This window comes from Lissotriton vulgaris, chromosome 7 (assembly GCF_964263255.1).
Source record: "Lissotriton vulgaris chromosome 7, aLisVul1.2, whole genome shotgun sequence".
Lineage (NCBI taxonomy): Eukaryota > Metazoa > Chordata > Amphibia > Caudata > Salamandridae > Lissotriton > Lissotriton vulgaris.
The window spans coordinates 1,540,332,665-1,540,358,708 of NC_141695.1; the positions used below are offsets into that span (position 1 = coordinate 1,540,332,665).

General features: G+C 40.2%; 1 protein-coding gene across 1 annotated transcript in view; it reads left to right on the forward strand.

Moving 5' to 3' along the window:
- Positions 1-26,044, forward strand: part of LOC147705960 (protein-glutamine gamma-glutamyltransferase E-like) — a 176,377-nt gene that overhangs the window by 115,833 nt on the left and 34,500 nt on the right. The window contains exons 8-10 of the mRNA XM_086932424.1: positions 3,925-4,028; positions 4,164-4,406; positions 4,620-4,925. Coding sequence (XP_086788550.1) covers positions 3,925-4,028; positions 4,164-4,406; positions 4,620-4,925 — 653 coding nt within the window. The remainder of the gene's footprint in view (positions 1-3,924; positions 4,029-4,163; positions 4,407-4,619; positions 4,926-26,044) is intronic.

The following is a 26,044-nucleotide window of genomic DNA, read 5'->3' on the forward strand; positions in this document are numbered from 1 at the left end:
TGTTCTAATAGTACTTATGTTGTAATGATATTTTGCGTGTGTGTTTGTTTTGTTTTCGTTACTGTATTTCTTTCATCTTTTTGTCTGTCTTTAACTTTTGCATCAGTTGACTCCAAAATGCTGACTCACTGTCTGTTGTGTTTCATCAGTACCCATTACATTAATACCTTCTGCCACACAAAGGACGTCACTTGTAGGACACTCTAACTTTAAACTCATCCCAGATATAATATATTTAGCATTTCCTCCTGACCCTCTTAGCCTGAGCCTGCTTTGACAGCGTCTGTGCGTGTATAGGCAGCATAGAAAGCCATGTCAGTACGGGAGCACTCTCTCTTGAATCTTTGTCCAATACAATTAATTTCTTTTTGTTGAACTGCCCATGTGGTCTATTGACACATTTAAGAAAAAGTTTACTGTAATGATAAAATTCCAAAAGATGTTAAAGGCATGACCAAGTATATATAAAAAAGACCATTATATAGAAGTATTTAGCCTGCTATAACATCAAAATGAATGGTAGAATATTGTGCTTAGTGTGTAAAGTGGACACATAGGGTCATTAGGATGGAGGATTTTCCGCATCCTCCGGGCCGGCGGAAGCCACCGCCGGCCCGGAGGATGCGGAAAATCCTCTGCGGACCCACCAGGACCCACCGCCACATTAGGATGGCTGGTGGGTCATGGTTTAGGTCCGCAGCTTTTCCGCCGCGGCTGGCTTACAACCGCGGCGGAAAAGCACTAAAATGGTGAAGGTGTCTCTTAGACACCTTCAGCCAGATTAGGATGTGCATGGAAACATGCTTTTCCGCGGCGGCTTTTCCGCCGTGGAAAAGCATGTGTAACTGCACTGCAGGGGCCCATTGCGGGCCCCCTAGGTGTAGTGGGGGGTGGGGGGTGCACATGGGGGGTACCTATGGTACCCCCCTGCATTTGCGTGCACAATGCAGCAGGCACCGCGCGGTGCCTGCCGCTTTGTGCACGCAAATGCTGTGCATGCATTTTTAACATTGCTGCGGGTGCAGCTTGAAGCTCCACCCGCAGCAATGTTAAAAATAGAGGATGTGACCGCCACCCTGGCGGTCACATCCTAATCTGCACAGAGGGAACGCCGCAGCCCATGCGGACGTTCCCTCATGCTCTGGGGTCGCGGACGGACTCAAGTCCGTCCGCGATCCTAATGACCCCCATAGTGCTAATAGGGAAAAATTGTGAACCAAAACAGTGATCGGATAAAATTAAGAAGAAAACAGCATAAAGACTGTATATAATTCAGTGGAACAGCACTTATAATTGGCAAAGTTCATAGAAATATATAGTACTCTTGCTGGTATTTTACCAATGGCCTATGGCTGTCCACCCTATCTAAATAAATGAGTCATCTCAGGACCGTGAATCAATTTTTCTGAGCACAGGTATCAACAAGCACTGTTATTTAGAAAATGGCAGAAATCACGGTCAATTCCCTGGGAATGATGGAAATGACCTGCATAGGTAAAGGTTGGTTGCATGTTATAGACAAACGGATCTGCAGATACAGCCTTAATTAGTATTCCTGAGCCAGCCTGCGTCAATGAGATGTAATTCCAGGGAAACTGCAATAGCCGGAAACCATAGTAGTTACAAATAGCCGAAAGGAATTGCCTGAGAGGCTGAAAAATCTAGGATACGTGGTCATGGTATATCATTCATCGAAGAGAAATGTTGGCGTGTTGGGAGCTTAAGGATATATGTACCCCCGCTCATAAGCACTCATTGGGCCACATGTACAAAGCATTTTTTAGGTCAGAAAAGGCTGATTGGACCGTTTCTGCCTGCAAAAATGCTTTTACATATGTACAAAACACAAATTGCATTTCGGTAACGTACTTGAATCACAATTTGTGTTTGCAATTCGGTATTTGGAAAGGGCATGTTTAGGTCTTTTCTTTCAAACACAAAAGCTGAATGGGATGTATGAATATTTTGCGACCCAATTACAGTGGCAAAACATTTCTATTTGACTAACTCCTTGAAGGAGGCGGTAACCCATTTGCAAATACAAAGGGGGGGGGCTTTCCCCTTTGAGAATGGAAAACAAATATATTTAAGAGCGGGCAGTGGTCCCAGGGACCACTGCCAGCTCTTAAACAATTAAACTGCAAAGTTTCATTTTTTCTATTTAAACACACACTGTTTTCCTTGAAGGAAAACGAGGTGCATTTAAAAACAAAAATAGATTTCTTCATTAAAAAGCAATCACAGACATGGTGGTCTGCTGACCTCAGCAGGCCACCATCCCTGTGATGGCTGCAATTCCTAATGGGTCTCAAATTTCAACCCACCTCATTAATATGCATGAGCGAGGTCTATTTGGGACACACTAGTTATCACTAATGAAACTCAAAAGAGTTTCATATATTCGGAGTACCGGTTTCCTAATTGTGATTCGGAGAGAATCACAACTAGGAAATCGGTGTTCCTAAAGTTAGTAAGTCTGGCCCATAGTGCTCTGTGAAACTCAGTTTTCATTGAGAGCATTTCAAACATGAACACTGCACTTATTAAAACTATCATCTGTGACATAATCTGTGATTTCACCAGAGAAGGTCCTCAACCTGAAATTCCATTAAATGCACCTTCATGATAGACTTTTTTCATTTTTTTATGTTGCCTTAACATTATTTTTGTGATTTAATATGTGTCAGCAAAAGCTACACTGGAATAGATGTTACCTAGGATGTGCACCTTCTCTCATACAAACTGTAAAATGAAAGAAATAAGATGATGATGGACAAATGGTCCACTGGCCCCATGAAATATAGACTAATAGCCTATACTTAGTAAGTAGGGGTAGATTTAGAATTTGGGGGGGATGGTATTCCATCACAGAGTGACAGAGTACCCTGCCCACCAATCTAGCAGCTGTTTCTCTCCCTATTTAGGGTAATGAAGACCTCCAGCTTTTAATCAACGAATCCCACATTGGCTCTGCTGAAGCAAAGCTTCCTCCAAAGGCATTATAAAGTAGGGGTGGTCCAAGAAAGGGCATTAAACCTACCATCCTATGTATTTTTTTCTGTCTGGTGGTGAGGGGTGGAAAAAAACAAATATTGAACCCAAAAACCCGAGAAAGATCTTCTAGGGGGAGGCGCCATTAGGAAGTTTGTGGTTGAAAAACAAAATGTTTGGTAAAATTTAGTGACTGGCCATCAAAACCAATGATGGTCACCACCAAAAGTTTTGTACCTTGACAGAAATAGTCATGATGACCGTTCGTATCAAGGTACAGAGATCACCGCTGAGCCAGCGCTGATCCCCAATTTTGGTGGATGGGAGTCCATCAGGATGGCAGACATAATGCTCTACACCACCCTGACAGACTGTACTACATCCTCCAAACTGGCCAGGCCATAAGTCGACTCCCTGATGGCTTTCTTATGATATTCTGACTCGTTTGTTTACCTCGTCCTACTGTATTTAACAGGCTAAATCCTATTTGTAACAATGTACTCTTTGATGGCCATATTGTGACATGTTTGCTTGCTATATGAAGTTATTAGGATAAATGTATAAGTGAAGAATTAAAGAAAAGAAACATGTTGTTTATTTACTAAAGTGTTTCACTGTCAACATTCCCAAACCATTACAATTGATTGATAGTCTCTTCCTACACACTATAACACAATTTGTAAGTACCAATGGCCTGCATTATGATCTCTTCCCAGTTCCTATGAAGGCAACCCATGCTTTATTGCTTTTGACCAGGTAGCCTTTTTTTAACCTCCAGGAAACTGTTTATATGATATAATATCCCCCTTCTTCATGGAACCAGCATACCAGGCTACAGAGAATCATATGTGAATACTAATCATATTCAACACTATACAACCCTTATATAGAACAGAATATGATGAAGATTAATCCAGTCAATTTCCACTGCAGGACATATCATGTCTGGAATGAAGCTTGGTTCACAAGAAAAGATTTGGGACCATTTTACAATGGGTGGCAGGTTCTGGATGGTACAGCCCAGGAACGGAGTGAAGGTAATGGTAGGAACAGAACAAAGGTAACACAAAAAAAGAGAGCACAGTGATAATCAAACCCTTTTTTCTGCTGCAAATAAAATGCTAAAATGGTATAGAGACATGATTTCTAATGTCATTCTCTTTGTTGTATAGGGGTGTATTGTTGTGGTCCGGCTTCTGTCAACGCAGTGAGAGAAGGAGAAGTTGGATTGACCTATGATGGACTCTTCGTGTTTTCAGAGGTTAATGCTGATGTATTAACTTATATCTGCTATGATGATGACGTGACAGAGGAGGTGCATACTGATATCAAGATGATTGGCCAAAGTATTAGCACCAAGGCTGTAGGCAATAACAGCTGTGTGGACATCACACAAAACTACAAGTATCCTGAAGGTATGGAAACCCTCATGAAGCTCATGTTTTCCAATCATGTTTGTTCAAATCAATAAAAGGAAGCCAAATGTTGACTGAATGTTTAATAAGTGAGAACTCGCTTTTCTGTTTTTTGTATTGAAATGTTGACTAAATTAATATATAGTAGTGTTTTTTTGTGGTTTATGGCTCATATAAAAATTAGAGAGTAATAATGATATGCTTTTTGCCCAGGCTCACATCAAGAACGAGAGGTGTTTAAAAAGGCCAGAGAATTAGCATTTAAAAACACACCAACAGATGGAGAGAACAGAAATGGAGCAGATTTAGAGGAGGCTCCGAGAATCTCTGGCAAGTTTATGCTGGTAAAGTCTCCTGTGGTTGGTCAGGATATTCATCTCATGCTGATTATTAAAAACCTGACAACCTTTGAGTGCACAGTTCAAGTGAACCTCAGCTCTTCTTCAATCCTACATAACAGGAAACCCAAAGACATGATCTTGAAAGCCTCAGCTTCTCTCACTCTTGACCCTGAAGAAGGTAACTGTAAATCACTTCTTATTTACTATTTACATGTTTAAGCACGGACTAGTAAATGAGTGCATTCAAAGTTTTTGTTGTCAATTATCTTTATTTTTTTGAGTCACAACAAAGGGCAAATGTAACAAATATAGTAAATTGATGCAGTACACTGGTTGCTACAAAATCTTGTTTTGTTCAGAGAGTTAAAATTGTGAGCATTTGCCCCTTTGCTTTTGGGCAAAAATCCTCTGACAAATCCATTTCTCGTTTGAAAGCTCTGTTGTGAATAGTCATCAATAGAATTGATTTAGTTAAATCTCCTCTGATCCTCATTGTAGCCCAAAGTTGCTGGTAATCATCTTCTCATCATTGATAATCTGTCCTTAGAAGTCGTGGCATTATCCTCACTCCTGCTGAATACATGCTGTCTCATCTTTGCTGCAATATCTGTCAAACTGGCTCACAATCATCATGTATTATAGATGATTTTCAAGGGTGTGCTTGCCAAGCTCTGTTCCACATGTCCCTTTGCTTTTTGAAATTATGTTCTTTGCCATTTCAGAACATACTCTTTCTCAACTCTCAAATGCAGGACCACTGGACTATGCTGTTTAGAAAATGGTAAATTGTTCGATAGCTCCAGTATGGCATGTTAGATGTGATTTTTATATCCATATTAGGATTATGAATGTTGTGCAGCCATCATGATGACCCCACTGTGGTGCATTTGTTTATTCATCATAGGGTGATGGTGGTTTTGTAATCAGGTTTTGGGTGTTGCCCTTTTCTGATGCACTCTCTTGAGCATTTGTATTCTGATGTGACAGTGATTCAACACAATGGTCTAATTTCTCTGACTGATGCAACCTACATAAACTAGATAGGATATAATATGTATGGATACAGCATTTCAGAGGTTTTATCATGTGTGTCTTTGTGAACCACTTGTGTAGTTAAACGGCATTAGGTTCCATACCCCAGTATTTTTATGGACCTCTGTTTTATATCTTGAACAAACACTGTAATGTTTTGTCTGTGTATGGTACCAGTTCAGTGTTACTCCACATTATGCCTGATGGGTTATATTTGCTCTGACATATATGCTAAAGGGGATCTTGATTTTATATTGTGCTATTTTAATAAGGGCTACTCCTGATTGGTCTGTCTACAAAATAGTTTCAACTTGTAAAATATGTACTTGTGGTGTACGTGCCTTATATTGCAACCAATAATGTGTCTCATGAATTACTGATATTGATTGTGTATTTTTCTAAAGCTCTTTACAACTTCAAATCTTATCTTTGAGGAAGGAATTGCAAGTCTTAACATCTGATTATCCTATTTCTGTTTATATCTTGCTGGGTGGTTACAATGCCGACATGCATTGTACACACATATTGATCACTCTGATTTAGATGCAGCATGGGGCCTTGGTGTACCTAACTAATAAGTGGAGAAACTAGTAAGGTGCTTCATTGCTTGCGTGGCATATAGGGATAAATGTGACTCTAGTAAATGTGCGCTGGGAATACGTCCCAAAAGACAGCTTTATATGGAATAATATGCTCAGGATTCTTTAAATAATACAATTCTCTACTGCATCTTAGTTAGAATGTGGCGATTTTGTATTATTCATTGAATATAAAGCCAAATCATTCCAGTGATCATTTACAATTAATACTATCTATGCAAATGTTCTCTACATGTTATTATGATCCTGCTAGCCCTCTATATACCTAGTTGCCATACCCACTGTTTGTATACGTGGAATGAGATAACCATTTTTTTTAGATTAGCCATCATCAGGTAGATGACAAATTTTACAACATCAATGCTGAGCTTTTACATTAGATAGCGAAGTGTTATAGCTTCTAATTACTTACAGTGAATTAAAACAAAATTGCAGTCAGTGAACACATGCTTCATACAACTGGGTTTACTTACATTTTTCAAAGTTTTAGACAAGAAAGACTGCTCACTCTACGTTTCTAAACTTGCAGCCTTTGCCTTATATGATATTGAAGACCAACAGTAAGCCACTAACACTGTAGTGGACAGGATAGGGTTCCAACATTTAAAAGCCTTCTTCTGGGCAAGATAAGCTTCTCCAGTTGGAGATTTTGAGATGGAACTGGGCTCCACCTTCATGAGTTACGGTGCTGTCCCTTAGGTTGTATGCTCTTTTTATAATGTATCTAAGGACCGATAGCATGCTTAAAAATATTTTATTGAATTAAATGTTAAGCGATGTGTATCAGAAGTACTCTTTTTTGTACTTCTCTGGAGGTCTGGGGAATAACTGTGCCGAAAATCTGTAACAGCAAATATTTGGAAAACGACCTTGATCATTGCTTCAAAAATAAACAATTATATTTCAATTTTACTTTTGTGAAACTTGGAGAAGCTCAGTTTTATTAAAAAGACAAGTTAGATAGAGTTTTATGAGTTGTATATTGGTTAACCTGCCTGTAGGTGAAAATATATGGTTCACTTGTACCAGAGGTTAAAAACGTCTGAGTTGTCCCCTCTGGAACTTCATGACCCAAGATCTAAATCGTGTACTATTTTCTTTCTGGGGTTTCTGCCTAATAAATTCTCAATTAAATATTTACACAGAACAAAACAAAGGTTAAAGTGACGTTATAGTTAGGTGAATGTGTCGGTTATAAAATGGAGTTTTCTCAGTACAAAAACACTAACATTCACCAATTACAGTTATCTCAGCTAACTATAACTTGTGCCCTAAGGTAACTATAACTCTCGCCCCGCCATGCACAGTTTTCTCATCAATAATTTGATTGCACATGTTCCAGTGATATTATTAATTATGTTATAGAAGAAGTCATGAGTGTTGTAATATGAGGGGTAATTAGCAATATATGACAAGGGCGTGGGTTATAATTAACTTAGGGCACGAGCTATAGTAACTTTAGACAACAGTCACTATAACTGGTGAATTGCTGTGGCTTCTAGAGATTAAAATGATACGTTGTTGCTGAACTTTTCACTTAACTATTATGTTATAATGTTATATTAACCTCAGGATTATTCAGAGAATATATATATATACATATATATATATATATATATATATATATATATATATATATATATATATATATACACAACTCACATCCACCTTCTGCCGCTCCGCTTTACCCCGGGTGCCTCCTTAACGCACGGTGGAGTGCGTAACATCTCTCCAACCCACAGTTCAATCCGCGAACTGTTCCGCAAATAAGGACACTCCAGCCAGAACAAGGACAAGGACACTACACTCCAGCCAGAACAAACAAACGCGTTTCGGCGTTGCCGCCTTCGTCACTGACGAAGGCGGCAACGCCGAAACGCGTTTGTTTGTTGACTGAAGTGTACGCGCTAAAAATAAACTAAGCGCAGAGACCGATAAATCTGTCTGGAGTGTCCTTATTTGCGGAACAGTTCGCGGATTGAACTGTGGGTTGGAGATATATATATATATATATATATATATATATATATTTTGCACCTTCATGCACAAAGTGATTGTTGTTTACATTTCTTCTTGGATTGACAGCAGTTTATTTGGTTTGAGCATTCATGCCTGTATAACTACATACTCCAACTTGCACATCACAGCACTTTACAAATAATTTATATTCCGTTGACATTGGTTTATAAATCAATCAGACTCATTTACAACATCAAAAGATGATATTTACATCTATACTTACCTTTAGATTTTTGAACACTATTGGTTGTTTGGAAAACAGACTGTATATGACAGCAATGTGTAGTGTGTCTTTCCTTTTTATATTTCATCACATGGTGTCGTAAAAGTGAAAAAAATGTAATTTGAAACTGAAAAAAATCGTGCACTGAATCATATATAAAGGGTGTTTTGTCATTTGCCTGACGATCTGTGAGCAAGGGCGGACGCCCGAAACGCGTCAGATTTGGTAAACTCTCTTTGAAATAAATCTTGCTGAAAATACGTTGGTACTTGCGTGGTCTTTCCTATCTCTACGTTGTGAAAGACTGCTGTTTCTGCATATATATATATATACCAGGCAGACCAATTGTATCGGCTATCAATAGTGCATTCGAAAATACATCAAAATACATTGACTTTTTTCTGCAAGACTTCGTGGCAAAATTGCCGGCTTATATCAAGGACACTACAGAGTTCCTCTATAACCTCAATCAAACTACATGGTCTGAATCATATCTCCTTATCACCATGGAAATAGCCAACCTATACACCAGCATTGACCATGTGGATGGCATGAGAGCAGTCAAGCACTTTCTAGATCAACGACCTATTGAGATGCATCAGCATAACAAAATGCTCATAACCATGATTGATATTTGCCTCCACAATAACATCTTCATGTTTAATAACGAAGTGTACAGACAACTCAGAGTGGTGGCAATGGGGGCATGTTTTTCCCCCACCTACGGGGGGCTCCACGTGGGGTGGTGGGAGGAACATGTCCTCAAAACCACACATACCTCATGGTGGAACAACAATGTGATCAAATATTGGAGATATATAGACAATGTCTTTATGATATGGAATGGCACCAAACAGGAAGCTGAGCAATTCACTAAAGATATAAATGTTAGCCAACTGAATCTCAAATTTACAGCTGCGATAAACACCGAAGAGGCTACATTTTTGGATGTTAAAGTTAAAATAGAGGATAATGTGATTAAAACTGCATTGTATAGAAAAATAACCTCTGGCAATACCATCCTTCACGCCCACAGCTTCCATCCCAAACACACGATAACAGCCATCCCATATGGGGAATTTTTAAGAATTCATAGGTCTTGCAGTACTATAGCCATGAGGGATAAACATCAAGAAAAATGTAAAAACAGATTATTAGCAAGGGGCTATGATATCAAGAAACTGGAAAACAGTATGGCGAAAGCTAATCGCATAGATCGCCAAGCATTCCTTGACCCTCACAGACCTAAGATTATAATTCCCCCAAAAGAGGCAGAAGAACCAAATACCATACGTTTAATAATGGGATACAGTCGCCAAGCACGACAAATATCCCAACTGATTAAACGTGAATGGCCTATCATCCTCACCGACAATGTCCTCAAAAATATTATGCCACGCACCCCCACTATAACCTTTAGACGAGCTTATGCGATGCGTAACGAACTAGTCAGCAACAACCCTGAGACACCAGCTGATAATTGGTTATCCCCCCGTATGGGGTTTTACCGTTGTATTAGCTGTCGAGCGTGCAAGTTCGGCATAAACACTAGAACTTGTCCCACACCATTTGACACCAAACCAATAGTGCTTAAAGCCCACTACACATGCCGCACGGAGCTAGCAGTATATGTGCTCAAATGTAGCTGTGATTTGATCTATGTTGGTAGTACAAAGTCGGCAGTATATCTCCGCATACTCCAAAATCTGAGGGCCATAGTAAATGCTGACCCTACGTATCCGGTGGCACGGCATTTTCAACAAGTACACAATCAGAACCTTAACCACCTTAAGTACTTTGTAATCGATGCCATTGTGCCTAACAAAAAGGGAGGTGACAACGAAAAGCGCCTTAGACAGCTAGAGTCTAAATATATAATTTTGCTTAACAGCAAACATCCTGGGGGACTCAATACTGGGGAGGACTTGCGGAATTTCTTATGAATAAATTGTTTTCTATTGTAATAACAACTTTCACAATAAACTGTGTAGCAATTATAGGATATAAGAGATATAACATATGAGGGAGGCAAGCTTACAATCAGTAATAAAATAGGTAGGGTATCGTCCTTGATTCACAACGCGTATTCCGTTTCTACCATTATCAACACTGCATTATCTATGTCTTAAGTACGTAAATACAATCTAAAAATGAACACAATAAGGGCAACTTAAGTAAAGGATATTTAATTAAGAACAGACTTAAGTACACACAGATTCTTCTTTGGTCTGTGATATAACATATTACATTGAATCACACTAAGTCACATAGCAGCACAATTGTTCAAGGCTCTCATGATTTTTTATGTGAGGAGTCCTTTTTTAGCCTTCACACACTATTGGGGAATATCTCACTTAAAGGGGTTAGAATTACAAGTAATCATGAAATCTATGCTTGTTGGAATCATGATCGTAAAGTTCCCACAGAAACCACACACGGGTTATACATATATAGAAATCTGATTCCATAATAACGAGGAAACACATTTTTTCTCTATACCACATGTACAACCCGTTTTGTTGAACTTTCCACTCACCCGTACCCGCAGGTACAGTCACAAGGAATTTTAGTGGAAACCTTGGGGATAAATGTATTTGTACAGTTTAAATGGCAATTTGACATATTCCCCTATTGTATATCGTATAGCTCATTGTATTCTACTTAAATAATGTGCATATAAATAATCATGTATTTGTACAGTTATATTTGAGCACTCTTAAGCAAATTCACAATGACATATTTATGATCATTCCGCTATATGATTTTGATCACACACAGCTCGTGTATATAACAAATATACAATCAATGATTGAATATGGTTTAAATACATCAAGTGATAATTGTGGTATAATGTGAAATGTTTAAACGATTAACATTACGACCGTCCTTTGTCAGAGCAATATGGCGACTATACAAACACAGAATGTAAGAGACGTGAGTCTCATAGTCCTCTGTCTATTCCCATTACTTGCTGGAAAGGTGCGAAATTGTAATGTTGTCGTTCCCTTTAAAAACATGGTTTCTCCAAATCCCTCCCATCAGTGAGCAAGGACGCCAGTCCGAAACGCGTCTGATGACTAGCACCACCACCACCACGAAAATGAAATAAAACCTTTGTGAAACAAGAAAAAGTCTGGCGTGGGTATATATCTGCAGTCCGTTTACCTGTTTGCCTGCCGATGGTTGCTGGCAACAAGTTGGAAGTATATATATATATATATATATATATATATATATATATATATATATATGTGTGAGTGTGATATATATATATATATATATATATATATATATATATATATATATATCACACTCAAAGTCCACCAAAAAGGTAATCCTCGCCCTCTTGTGGACAGGTGCAGTTAGTGCAGCGGTGGTCCGAACTCAATATCAAAGCTCCAGTTTCTAAAAGAAGAAATGCTACACTCAGGGCCCTATCAGAGATGATTTTATTGACAAGGAACGCGTTTTCGGCGTGCTGCCTTCATCAGCTTGTCATTTACTGCACATGCTGACATTTAAACAGGTAAGTTCATTCTGATTGGACATGGCAATTCGGCAACGAAAGAGGACTTACAATTCCTACGGAAATCCCAATGTTGCATTCTGGGATTCCGAGTTCAGTGAAGCAAATGGTGGATATTTCACAGAGCCCCTCCTACCATCCTTGTCTCAATTGCGTTATGATCTAATGTCCTCCCCATAGGTATTTTCACCACCTGCTCAGATCTTACATGTTGTGGATGATCCCTGTCCTCTTCAATCACCGACAGTCATATCTCCAAGGTGCCACAGATTTCATCTCCTCAAGGGGTCCTTCGTCCAACCCCAGGACCCATACTGCACTCGACACTGGAGTCGATCAACTCGCCTTATCCCCAACAGTATGTATTACTGTGGAATTTTTCGGAGGCGAAGTGCAGATTCCTGAAGGGCGGTGCCATTGCCTGTATAAATCATGCTCAAAGTCCACCAAAAGGGCAATACTCCCACTCTTGTGGACGGGTGCAGTTAGTGCAGCGGTCTTCCGCACTCAATATCAAAGCTCCAGTTTCTAAAAGAGGAAACGCTGCACTCAGGGCCCCATCAGGGATGATTTTATTGACAAGGAACGCGTTTTCGGCGTGCTGCCTTCATCAGCTTGTCATTTACTGCACATTCTGTCCTGCTGATGTTTAAACAGGTAAGTTCATTCTGATTGTACATGGCAATTCGGCAACGAAAGAGGACTTACAATTCCTACGGAAATCCCAATGTTGCATTCTGGGATTCCGAGTTCAGTGAAGCAAATGGTGGATATTTCACAGAGCCCCTCCTACCATCCTTGTCTCAATTGCGTTATGATCTAATGTCCTCCACATAGGTATTTCCACCACCTGCTCAGATCTTACACCCTGACCAGGTGCCGTGAGCGTGAAGGGTAGGTGTTCCGCCGTCCCAGTGTCCACGCCAAGGTGTATCCAAACCTGATTACGCTGGCCTCACGGGAGCATGCTGCGGGGCCTAGTCTTAATCCCCTTAGGGTCGCCTAAATAGAGCAGGACCCCTTGGCCCTCTTGTCCTCCGACCCAGCGAGGTTGTATGTGCTTTCTTTATATAGATTTAGCATTGAGGCCACTTTTTTGTGTAGTACTTTAATTCTTTTGGTCCTGACGAATCGCCTTCCGGCGAGAAACATGTTGACCACACTAGGGGGTAGAGTTATTGTTCTGTACACCTTTACGGTCTCTAAACTCCCCTCCCACCCCTTTTAACTAAGGAATCAGCCACGTTATTAAAGTTGCAAGTGGACTGATTACCTTTTTTATCGCTTTCACTCACCACTGCACTGACTACACCTCTTTCATCCTCACCCACATCCACCTTCGGCAAGGAACTAAAAGAACCCCGTCAAAAGAGTACCTTTGGGGACTCCGTCGGACATTGCAGCGCCGGTCTGACGAGGGGCAGTGAGCCGATGATGACACCGGACACCCTTTAGTAAGGGTGTGTTCCACGCTTATTACTTTGGGTGTGTGAGGCTCTCTAAGTTCCGACTAGGGAACCCTTCCTTCACAACCACGGTATTCATAATACCAACCCTTTGCTCCACACTGTTAAACGCCCCCTGGGGAACTTTGTACTCTGCTGTTAGCTCATGTTGTGGATGATCCCTGTCCTCTTCAATCACCAACAGTCATATCACCAAGGTGCCACAGATTTTATCTCCTCAAGGGGTCCTTTGTCCAACCCGAGGACCTATACTGCACTCGATGTTGGAGTCGGTCAACTGGCCTTATACCCAACAGTATGTATTACTGTCGACTTTGTCGGCGGCGAGGCGCAGATTCCTGAAGGGCAGTGCCATTGCCTGTATAAATCACGCTCAAAGTCCACCAAAAGGGCAATCCTCGCACTCTTGTGGACGGGTGCAGTTAGTGCGGCGGTGGTCCGCACTCAATATCAAAGCTCCAGTTTCTAAGAGAAGAAACGCTGCACTCAGGGCCCCATCAGAGATGATTTTATTGACAAAGAACGCGTTTTCGCCGTGCTGCCTTCATCAGCTTGTCATTTACTGAACATGCTGATGTTTAAACAGGTAAGTTCATTCTGATTGGACATGGCAATTTGGCAACGAAAGAGGACTTACAATTCCTACGGAAATCCCAATGTTGCATTCTGGGATTCCGAGTTCAGTGAAGCAAATTGTGGATATTTCACAGAGCCCCTCCTACCATCCTGGCTCAATTGCGTTATGATCTAATGTCCTCCACATAGGTATTTCCACCACCTGCTCAGATCTTACATGTTGTGGATGATCCCTGTCCTCTTCAATCACCGACAGTCGTATCACCAAGGTGCCACAGATTTCATATCCTCAAGGGGTCCTTCGTCCAACCCCAGGACCCATATTGCGCTCGACACTGGAGTCGATCAACTGGCCTTATCCCCAACAGTATGTATTACTGTGGAATTTTTCGGCGGCGAGGTGCAGATTCCTGAAGGGCGGTGCCATTGCCTGTATAAATCACGCTCAAAGTCCACCAAAAGGGCAATCCTCGCACTCTTGTGGACGGGTGCAGTTAGTGCGGCGTTTCTTCTTTTAGAATCTGGAGCTTTGATATATTTATGTGTGTATATATATATATATATATATCTATATATATATATATCTCAAACACAGGTAGCTCTTTAGGAAGAACTCGAGACAAGCAGCAAACGGTTACCAGCCTTTTTTGAAAGGGTATGGAGTAGTTTGTTCAACCAGTAGTTTGAGGCAGCCTTTCATTCCTTTGACGAGTTTCAAAAATTTCTTTTTTAAAGGTTCCTGGAAGGTGCGTGCTGTGGCGGAACGCCTCCCCAGATTAATTAAAATAACACACCCACAATTTCAGCTGTTCTAATGAGACTGTGTTGCATTCTGGGGTTGTGAGTTCCTGTAATCTTCGTAATTAGTTGCAATTATTTACTGCCAAGATGAAGCCCTTAGTGATCCCCAGCCGGACGAGCTAGACCTAAATTCCACATGCTGCCTCTCCGTATCTGGGTAAGTATATCTTCTCCCCGCGGCTCCCTCGTGGTTCAGGGGTGGTGCCTCCCGCTGCCGAGCAGCAGCTCTTTAATGACAAACACAGGAATCTCTTTAGGAAGCACTCAAGACAAGCAGAAAAGGGTTACCAGCCTTTATTGAAAGGGTATGGAGTAGTTCTTTCAGTTAGTAGATTGAGGCAGCCTTTCATTCGACTGACGCGTTTACAACATTTCTTTTTTAAAGGTTCCTGGAAGGCGGAAATCCTCCCCAGATTAATTAAAAACACAGGCCCACAATTTCAGCTGCTCTAATGAGACTCTGTTGCATTCTGGGGTTGTAAATTCCTGTAATCTCCATAATTAGTTGCACTTATTTACTGCCAAGATGAAGCCCTCAATGAGTTCTACCCTGACGAGCTAGCCCTAAAACCCACATGCTGCCTCTCCAGATCAGGGTAAGTATATCTTCTCCCCGCAGCCCTCCAGTGGTTTGGGGGTCATACATCCTACGGCCAAGCAGCCGCCACTCAACGTCAAACACAGGAATCTCTTTAGGAAGCACTCGAGGCAAGCAGCAAAAGGTTACCAGCCTTTATTGAAAGGGTATAGAGTAGTTCGTCTAGCCAGTAGATTGAGGCAGCCTTTCATTCGCCTGACGCGTTTAGAAAATTTATTTTTCAGAGGTTCCTGGAAGGTGCGTGCTGTGGCGGACTCCTTCCCAGATTAATTAAAATAACACACCCACAATTTCAGCTGCTCTAATGAGACTGTGTTGCATTCTGGGGTTGTGAGTTCCTGTAATCTCCGTAATTAATTGCACATATTTACTGCCAAACTGAAGCCCTTTGTGAGCCCCAGCCAGACGAGCCAGTCCTAAATCCCACAGGCTGCCTCTCCGCATCTTCTAACTGCAGCCCCCCAGTGGCTCAGGGGTGGTGCATCCCGCGGCCGAGCAGCTGCTCTTCAATGACAAACACAGGTAGCTCTTAAGGAAGCACTCGATACAAGCAGCAATAGGTTACTAGCCTTTATTGAAAGGGTATGGAGTAGTTCTTTCAGCCAGTAGATTGAGGAGGCCTTTCATTCGCCAGACGCATTTCAAATATTTCTTTTTCAAAGGTTCCTGGAAGAAGCGTGCCATGGCGGAACTCCTACCCAGATCAATTAAAATAACACACCCACAATTTCAGCTGCTCTAATGAGATATATAGATGTATATATATATATCAACGCTCCAAACTGCACCTTCACTCTGCACTCGCGGGCGGGTGCCCAAACGCGGCGGGGCCTACCGCGAATAAATTCACGCTACCAATTCCGTCAATTACGAACAGAAATACGGGCCCTCAGGAAGCATACATCGAAAATGATTTATTTCAGCAAAGGTATGAGAAACAGACGCGTTTCGGATTGCTCCTTCGTTAGTGTTACATCGGCTGTTAGTCAGACACCATTTTAAATGTTCCCGCGTCACTGAGCAAGCAACAGCGACGACGGGTCAACTCACCAACACATTCACGATAATGGCGGCCATTTTAACTTAGTCAATGTTACAATACAAGCTAGGCATGAACATGGAGACCGTGGGGTTTCTGATGTGCGAGTTGTATTATACATCTATGCACCTGAGAAATATCATCAGAATGGTCAACATCAACAGGTAATGTCAAAGATCTAGCCGTGGATCGGCAAGGGTCCACATGTTAATGGGTTAAATTGTCAATAAAGTTAATTCAAAAGAATTTAAAAAACAATCAAATACAACTCCCATATTCGAGTCACAGACCTCTTAAGTGGACAATGCAATCAAGCCATGTATTGGCAAAACTTAATAACTGTTGGTGGACCATTAGGTATCAAGTTGTCACAGTGCTTTGCCCCAAACTTAGGAACCCATGTCATGCATAAAAAGCAAAAAAGAAAAGACTTGAAAAGAAAGCCTTCTAAGCTCATACTCTATCATTCGATGCATCATAAACAGCTACACATTCAGTACAGTTCAACAGGAGTTACAAAATCTCAAATAACTATCTTAACCCAGGTAATCGAAGGTGGTGACCCTTTCTAATTGGACAGAATTAAGCAATGGAGGGTTCCTAAAGGTTCTAGATGGATTAAGAGTTAGAAACTTCGACTTCTGGATGTCAATGGATAACCCTCTAGTAATGCAAAACCGCTGAAAACTGTCCAAAAGGGTCTGCAGGCCATTCAGGGTTTTTGAGATGAGGATGGTATCATCGGTGAAGAGGAGTGTTGGTATTTTCTCGCCCGCCAGGGAAGGTGGGTCAGATGGAATCTGCTGTATATACTCAACCACCCCATTCACATACAGGGAGAATAGGGCGGGAGCTAGCACACATCCCTGGCGGACTCCCCTCTTCACCGGTATCCGAGCTGTTTTTTCCCCATGTGTCCACCATCTCACTTGGGCGTAATTGCTGATAATAGGCATGGGAAAAATACCAAACCTAATACTTACCTATATCGGAAGGTGTAAAGCACAACATAAGCAAATTCGACCTAAAAACAACATGGCTCCCTTTAACTTTTGTAATGGTAGTCATTACCCAATCACTAAATGACTTGTCATCGCTATAATCCATAGTACTTCAGCAAAATTTTATGAAAACACCATGGGAACAGATATCACTACATTCAAAAACCTCATAATTTTAAAAAACTTATTTTACTTACCTGCAGTACCCAAAATAATCTTCTGCATACCTTAAAAACTAATCCTAGGGACGCCCAACTTGTGAGAGAATTAAGATCAAAATACAAATCCGTGCTACGCACTAGATCTGAGGCCCTAGTGATTAATCACTGGGAAACTCTCACACGTACTGCCTCATTAAAAGACACGACAGGTTTCTGGAGAGAAGTCAAGTCCCTCAGATCTTTTGGCTCCAACATCCAACCAATCAATTGTAACATAACTGGCAAGGTGTGGGCAGAGCATTTTTCTAAAATCTATGCTATATCAGCCACTTCTCTAGATATTGTCTCCCTATCTAGTACTGCTGAACGACTGAACTTTTTATTACCTGAGGTCGAGGATGCAATATTCGAGAGCGCTAGTAATAAAGCTCCCGGCCCGGATGGCCTTTCTATTGATCAGATTAAATCCAAAATCAATTTCTGGGCCCCTTTATTATGTAACCTATTTAATAACTTGACTGACAGCTCCATCCCTGAATCTTGGTCGAACAGTGTCATCGTACCGATTTTTAAAAAAGGTGACAGGGCGGACCCTGCCTGTTACCGCCCGATCTCACTGATCTATAATACACTAAAGGTCCTTGGAAGAGTAATTTTTAAAAGGATAAGGAATTGGGCTGAGGATAATAATGTTTTACACTACAGTCAATTGGGATTTAGAAGCCATGTGGGCACTGTTGAACAATGTCTTAATTTGAATTTGATCATGGCCAAATATACAATTGTCAAAAAGTCCCCGCTTTATTTAGGTTTCATGGATTTGAGTTCCGCTTTTGATTTTGTTAATCGTTCTAGGTTGTGGTCACTTTTGCTTGATTATGGTTTGGATGAATCACTGGTATATTTTCTTTCGTATTTACATAGAGATTTAAAGGCGAGAGTACGTATTAATAATGATGGCGAATTATCTGATGATATTTTAATTAGCAGAGGAGTCAGACAGGGCTGCGTACTCGCCCCACTGCTTTTTATTCTGTATACCAATGGGTTGAGCAGCACCTTGAGCAAGACTACTAAGGATGTACCAATTATAAACGGTTCCCCCATTACTACCCTACTGTAGGCGGACGACGCAGTATTAATGGGGCGCACCCCGAATGCTTTACCCACTTTAATTACTGGGTTTGTTGATTTTATGTCCGATCTGGGCCTAAATACCAATTTTAAAAAATCTTTTATCATGAATTGTGGACCTAAAAAATATAATATTACTTCAATTAAGTCAGGTGACAATATATTAAAATGCACTAGCACTTTCCCTTATTTAGGGCTACTATTTTCTAACACAGGCTCATGGCAGCCACCCGCTGCCTATGCGAGGAATAAAATTGGCAAATCAATAAATTCAATTTTATCCCTCCGACAACCCAAATTGGCCGACGTTATTACCCCCCTGCTCAATATCTATCGTACCCAATGTCACCCTACTGGGACATATGGAGCAGAAGTGTGGGGATACTGCAATATCACGTCTCTCCAATCGGAAGAAAATAGATTCTGTAGAAAGGTGCTGGGGGGAGTTCCCTGTGCTCCCACATTTATCTGTCATAGCGAACTGAGGTTGCCATATACTGTTGATTTTATCAGATCAAGGCCCGCGCTTTTTTGGATAAAAATATGGTCAAACCCAGCAGCATCCTTAACACGCAGCATAATATCTGATTGTTTATTATACGAAAGATCCCACCATATACCATGGTTAAATGCTGTTAAGAATAGCCTGTTGAGTGTGGAACATGGCTCCTTGTTCAGTTCCCCTAATACCATTGTCCCCACTCACAAGAACAGTGTAAAACGGGCATTATCTGATTTATACAAGGAGGAACGAATGAGATCCGAATTTGTAAAACCCGTTGTTATTAAATATTTGCCACTTACAGAATCAGGCAATGACAACTTAAACAGGCCTTGCAGATATTTGACAACCCCAAAAGGAAGATGGAACTGGAGCCTTTTGTTTAGGTTCCGGGACGGAAGCATTGTCAACTTGCTAAGCTTCCCCCTTGGCTATAACAAAAGCTTAGAAGAGCAGGATTGTCCCTGCTCCGTAGGTGGGAAACAAAGTCTGCTGCATTATTTCTTTTTCTGTGGCCATTACAAATTACATACTCGTCATTATTTAATGCCGATTCTCCGCAAACACAACTTAAGGGATTTTAATCTGGCATTGAGGTTCCTACAAATGTTGTCAACAGACGAGATCATCTACACTGTAAGCTGTTTTATAAAAGTCTGTGTAAGATCAAGGGCAAGTATGGAACAAGCATAATGGATAATGGTATTGTACTTGAACGCACATTGCACTTTATCACTTTGATACAATTTGCATTAGGAAACATTTATTTGCGTATTTTGGATCTGTATGATTATTTTCAGGTGAACGCACACTGCACTTTACCATTCTAATACAATTTGCACAAAGAAACAACTATATGTGTGTTTGGATCTGTATGATTATTTTAGGAGTAGATAAATTGAAATTCATGGTAAAAATTATACTAATGGACCAATGTTATTCCACACATGTATTATGCACTTTACGATATTTATGCTGCTCTAAACCCAATTGGAAATTTTGTTTTTAACTGTTACATAGGTTTTTATGTGTTTTTAATGTGTTTCATTCTGTATGTACTTTTATGGATGTATCAAAATTCCGAATAAAGATCATTTGAATTGAATTGAACATGGCTCCCTTTAACTTTTGTAATGGTAGTCATTACCCAATCACTAAATGACTTGTCATCGCTATAATCCATAGTACTTCAGCAACATTTTATGAAAACACCATGGGAACAGATATTACTACATTCAAAAACCTCATAATTTTAAAAAACTTATTTTACTTACCTGCAGTACCCAAAATAATCTTCTGCATACCCTAATGTCTAATGCTGCCAAATCTCATCAAAACACGATTGGCCGTTTTTGCGCTATGCAAAATAGCAAAATATAGAATTTTATGTAAAATGCACTGGAAATCAAGCCTGTTTCCCCCCCCCCCCTTTTCTTTGTACTTCCATGACCAAACGCTGCAATCCTTTCAGTCTCCCCACAATGAAATGGGTGCACAAGTCCTGCAAAGTTTCACAGACTTTCGTCAAACAAGTGCAGTTATTAAGGGATAAAAATCTAAACAATCCCTATCTCTGGTGACCATAACTACAGAGTGACTACTGCCACTATGTAATATATGTCACATACTATAGTGTTAGATTTCATAAAGAATTACAACACACTTTCTGATGTACACTGACTCTTTTGTATTAAACAAAAATAGTGGATGATTGCTACAGCTTTTAAAAACAATAAGAATGGGGGGTCAGATGCTTGAATTAATCTCAGCCACTGGCAATTACTCGGGTTCCCATCCAAGTCCACAGTTTTTTTGCCCAACATGCCAACTCACATTAACCCCACCTATACTCACATTAGCCTTGATCCTGCCTCAATAGGAACAGTCTAGACCAAATTGCCTGGCTGGGTTTTCAGAACCAAAATAGAAGCAACCTAAGAACTGTTTCACCTTGATTAGGGCTAGTCAGTCCAAAAAAGGTTGATTCCATTGGCACAGTGGGCACGAGAAACACGTCTGGCCATGCATGTTGCAACTTTGGGATCAATCTGAATAAACTAAAATGTGATGGGTGGGATGCTTGAATTAATTTCAGCCACTGGTAATTACTTGGGCCGCCTCACAGTCCATAATTTTTTTATCCATAACCATATGCTAATAAGTCTTAGCCATGTCCCAAGACTGGCCAAATAGATAAGCTATGTCCCTTCTGTACAGAATCACAAGCAAGTGAGGAATATAAGTTTAAAGTTTAATATTCGAAGAGAGAGAAAAAAATGGTGAATGCAAAGAAGAGAAATGCAATGTTCAAAATGTAATGCAGTAATTGTACTTGCCAATTAATCTCATCACTTACCTAATACATCAATGTAGCCTAATTCGAAAGCAAAATAATCCTAACCTTCAATAGTCAACTGCACCACTTACCACACTAGCATACATTACTATAAACCAATCCTTCACCCTTCTCACTCGCCATGAACCATAAGTATAACTTGCACCCTTATGCTACAGAAAACATGAACCTTAATGCTAATACTTTTAAGAAATCATTTAACAATCCTAAACCTCTTTCAGACCTATAAATGTGGGCATTTTTGATTATATTATTTTACTTCTACATGTAACATCAAGCCCTGATGTGTTTCTACCTTGGTGGGCCTCATTAGTGACATACGGCTTGCATTTTATGGCCTAGTGACCTTTGATACCCATGATACCCATGTCTTGGTATACTTATCCCATGTAGGATAGCATCCCTGACAAGAAAAGAAAGTGATGAATTGGGTACTGTGATTGATCTCAGCTATTGGTTTCTATGCTGAGCTGAATTTCAGTCCATCATTGTTTGCTCACTATCAAGCTAACTGAACTAGCTGTATACAAAATGGACTTGACCCCACCTCAAAAGGATCAATCCACCCTGTAGTTCTAGGCAAGTGCCCTTTGTAGCTATCCTAAAATATCTTGAAATGGTAAGGCATCCTTAATATAATGCAGCTTGCCTAGATAAAATGGGTGGGGCTCTGTCTATTAAGGCAGAGCTAAGGATGACTTAGCTTTGGTTGTACCCTGTCTGTAAAGGCAGAGAAGAGCTAAATAAATTTAGGAATGGAAGGCACTCAGAGTAATTACTAGTGGGCAGATTAATTCAAGCATTAAAACCAATTATTTTTGCCATATTAGTGAGTCCCCCCAAAAAGCGCCGATACTCATTGAGTAGAAAAAATCCTCTGCACAACGATTAACTCTTATAGGTTTAGATGCCAAACAGGTGTTTGTCAGGGTGGTATGGTGTTTCTGGTATAGGGTTCATGCAACATGTGGAAATCTAGGCACTGATTGTTAAAGTAATTAAAGAGCTCAACCTCTTGTCACAATATCAGTTAAGAGGTTTAATTTGGAAAAGCTTTCAATCATATCTGACACATGCCATTGATGTCCTCTCTCATGCCTTCTATTTGCCGTGTAAATGGACCCTCTTTTGTGAATGATAAATTATAATTTAGGTGTTGAACTTGTTACACTGGCTGGTCAAGTGATTACATCTTGCTTGTTGTTTAGTATGTATTTGCTGATATAAAATTTCAATAAAATATTTTGAACACAAAAATTAATGGCCTATGCTGGCAATGTACTACTGGTTACATGGAGTCTTTTAAGAACATTTTTGTGGTGCAGGAGATAACAACGGAATTTGGTAGCCTTTCAAGCTATAAGCTTAATGTCAACAAAACAGAATGCATTTGCATGGGTTCTCTGAACTCCCCTCCATCTTCACTCAAGTATGAGATCTTTAGGGGTGAGGCTCACGAATACATGCATGGGACTTTATGATGTGAATTATAACCTTCCCCATAATGAATAAATGGGAAAGTCTCACCATCACAGTATTAGGGTATACAAATATCAAAAACTTAATACTCCCCAAGTAATGCTATTTTTTTATTTTTAAGATCTTTACCAATAAATCCTTCGCTACCCCCTTTTAAAAGGTTAGATAAACTAATATCTTCTTTCATCCATGCCCATAGAAATTCATCTAGGGCAATGTGATTTTTACAACAGCCCTATGCAAAGGGGGGTGGGCTATACTGAATTTGTATTTGAGTTACTGGACTGCCTTCTGCAAAATGCTTTATTATTTTTGTAGGTAATATTGGTCCACCCTTCATATCTATTACTCTTCCACTTTGCAGCTTTTCTGATCATAAATACCAACCAAAACATGGGTGTACGAATGTTTCATATGTTTCAGGTCAATTTGTTTATATATTCATGCTGGGCTTTAGATAGGCATATGGGGCCCGATTCACAGAATGAACTTTAGACTCAATCCTAAACTTACTACTATTTTGGTATTCACAGAATGCACTTACTACTTTTGGTATTCACAGAATGAACTTACTACTTTTGGTATTCACAGAAGTTAGGATGTTGTCTTAAGTTTGTCTTAAGACAAACTTAAGACAAACTTAAGACAGACTTAAGACAGACATAAGACAGACTTAAGTTAGAATGTTGTCTAAAGTCTGTCTTAAGTCGGTCTTAAGCCTGTCTTAAGTTTGCCTTAAGTCTGCCCTAAGTCTGTCTTAAGTTTGACTTAAGACAAACTTAAGACAAAATCCTAACTTCTGTGAATACCAAAAGTAGTAAGTTCATTTTGTGAATGCCAAAAGTAGTAAGTGCATTCTGTGAATACCAAAATAGTAGTAAGTTTAGGATTGAGTCTTAAGTTCATTCTGTGAATCTGGCCCATAGATCTTCCTAAAAACTAAGCTTAGGCCAATTTACACTTCGTATATCAACTATTCAATATGGATATTCTTACATCCTTTCAGAATATCCAGGTAGAGTTCAAAACTACTTCGAAATAACTTTTTTAACGCCACCAGATTTGAGATCACTTTTATGGGATTTAGAGCAAGCTCCTCAGATAGATCGTTTTCCTAAACCATATAGTGCACTTCTTGAACAAGATTCATTAGGAATAGCTGTTTATTATGAAAGATTTCTGGAAGGGAAAAATAATGATCGCTGTATCGCAAAGAACCGGTCACATTAGTTAGCAACCAATAATCCCCTAAATCCAGATTGCACAATCTATACACCTTTGTAATAAAACCACTGCAATAGCCAAATACTGATTGCAAGATTACTGGAACGTAGTTGAAATTTACTTTACACACGCAAAAGTGGTATTTTTTTAAATTGTCCACTTGTACCAGGTGCCAGTATGAGAAGGCAGACAGACTACACATTTGCAACATGCCCAGTGTATTTCGGGAGGAGGTGCTAACTCAGATAACTACTGATGTACAAAATGTTTTTAAGTTTGACACATTTCCATTATGATGGGATTTATTAGTGAGGTGTGTATCCCAGAACACAAGTAGCCAATTAATAGACTAGACTACTTTACATGATGTTTCTTGGGTCCAGGAAGTTCTAGAGGTATATTATTTTCAAAAAATCAAAAAATGCACTTAACGCCTTCAATAGATTTAGGAGAGTATGGGAACATGTAGAGATGGAGGATATGATATAATATTTTGTGATTTCATCTAATTCCCCTTATAGGATAGTATGCCTGCTGTTAGTAATTATAAAACTGACAATCGAAAAGCATGATGTCTTGGGTAAATGTTTATGAATCTGTGAATTTGGATATTGTAGTACTGCTGTCTGTCCTGAAATTAGTATTTTTGGGTAAACCATACAGAGTTACTCAATTTCTTTTAGCATTTCCACTAAGCTGTTATTAGATACATAAGTTAATTTATTCTTTGTAATTCTTGGTGATCCCGTTGCCAAACTAAAAATAAAATGGGTTTAGAAATGGATAAGGAATCGCAATTTGGAAGGGGCATGTTATAGGCATACCTTCCAAATAGGGATTCCGATCCATACATATATCAATGGCTTAGGACAGAAATAGTGGACATAAACTATTGAAAAATTACTGACCTCCAGGTTCGGGTATGAGCATTTAAATAATGTTTGTGTAGAAAAGTGCCCTTTTTCTGTATGGTCACATCTCGCCGTCACTTTGTGCTGATGGTTATGAATCTGCTGCCCAGACCTCAGTGCCTGTGCTCTCTCCCAAAAAAGGTCCCAAGTATATAGTATCATGGGTACCCAGCACATCCATATCCATACTAATATAATAAAGAGAGAGCCTAAACCTTTGAGGCGGGTAATCTCAGGAACCACAGCACCAATCAAAACACCTAATACAGCGTTGGAAAGGGCAGTTGCGCAAGATGGCGGCGTCAGGTTAGACGCCGGTAGCAGCTCTGATCGGGACAGCGGAGCATGCCGAGATTAAACCAGAGACCACTGCTCGGAATGAAATGAAAAATGAAAAATGAGCTAAAATACTCAGACAAAGCTACTAATGTCTAGAGATACACCGAGATGCGACTAATGCAGCCCTGTGACCTAAAGTTTGTACCTGCCGAGGACCTGCCTCCAACAAGGACGCCGCTTTTGCTTCTCGCTTCAGCAATCGGGTTTGCTATTCTCCGTCTGCTGATCGGCAATCACCGATCTGTGAGCGAGCTGCGCTCCTTATGGTGGCTTTGTTTCACGAACTCCGCGGAAATCGTAAACTCCGTGAT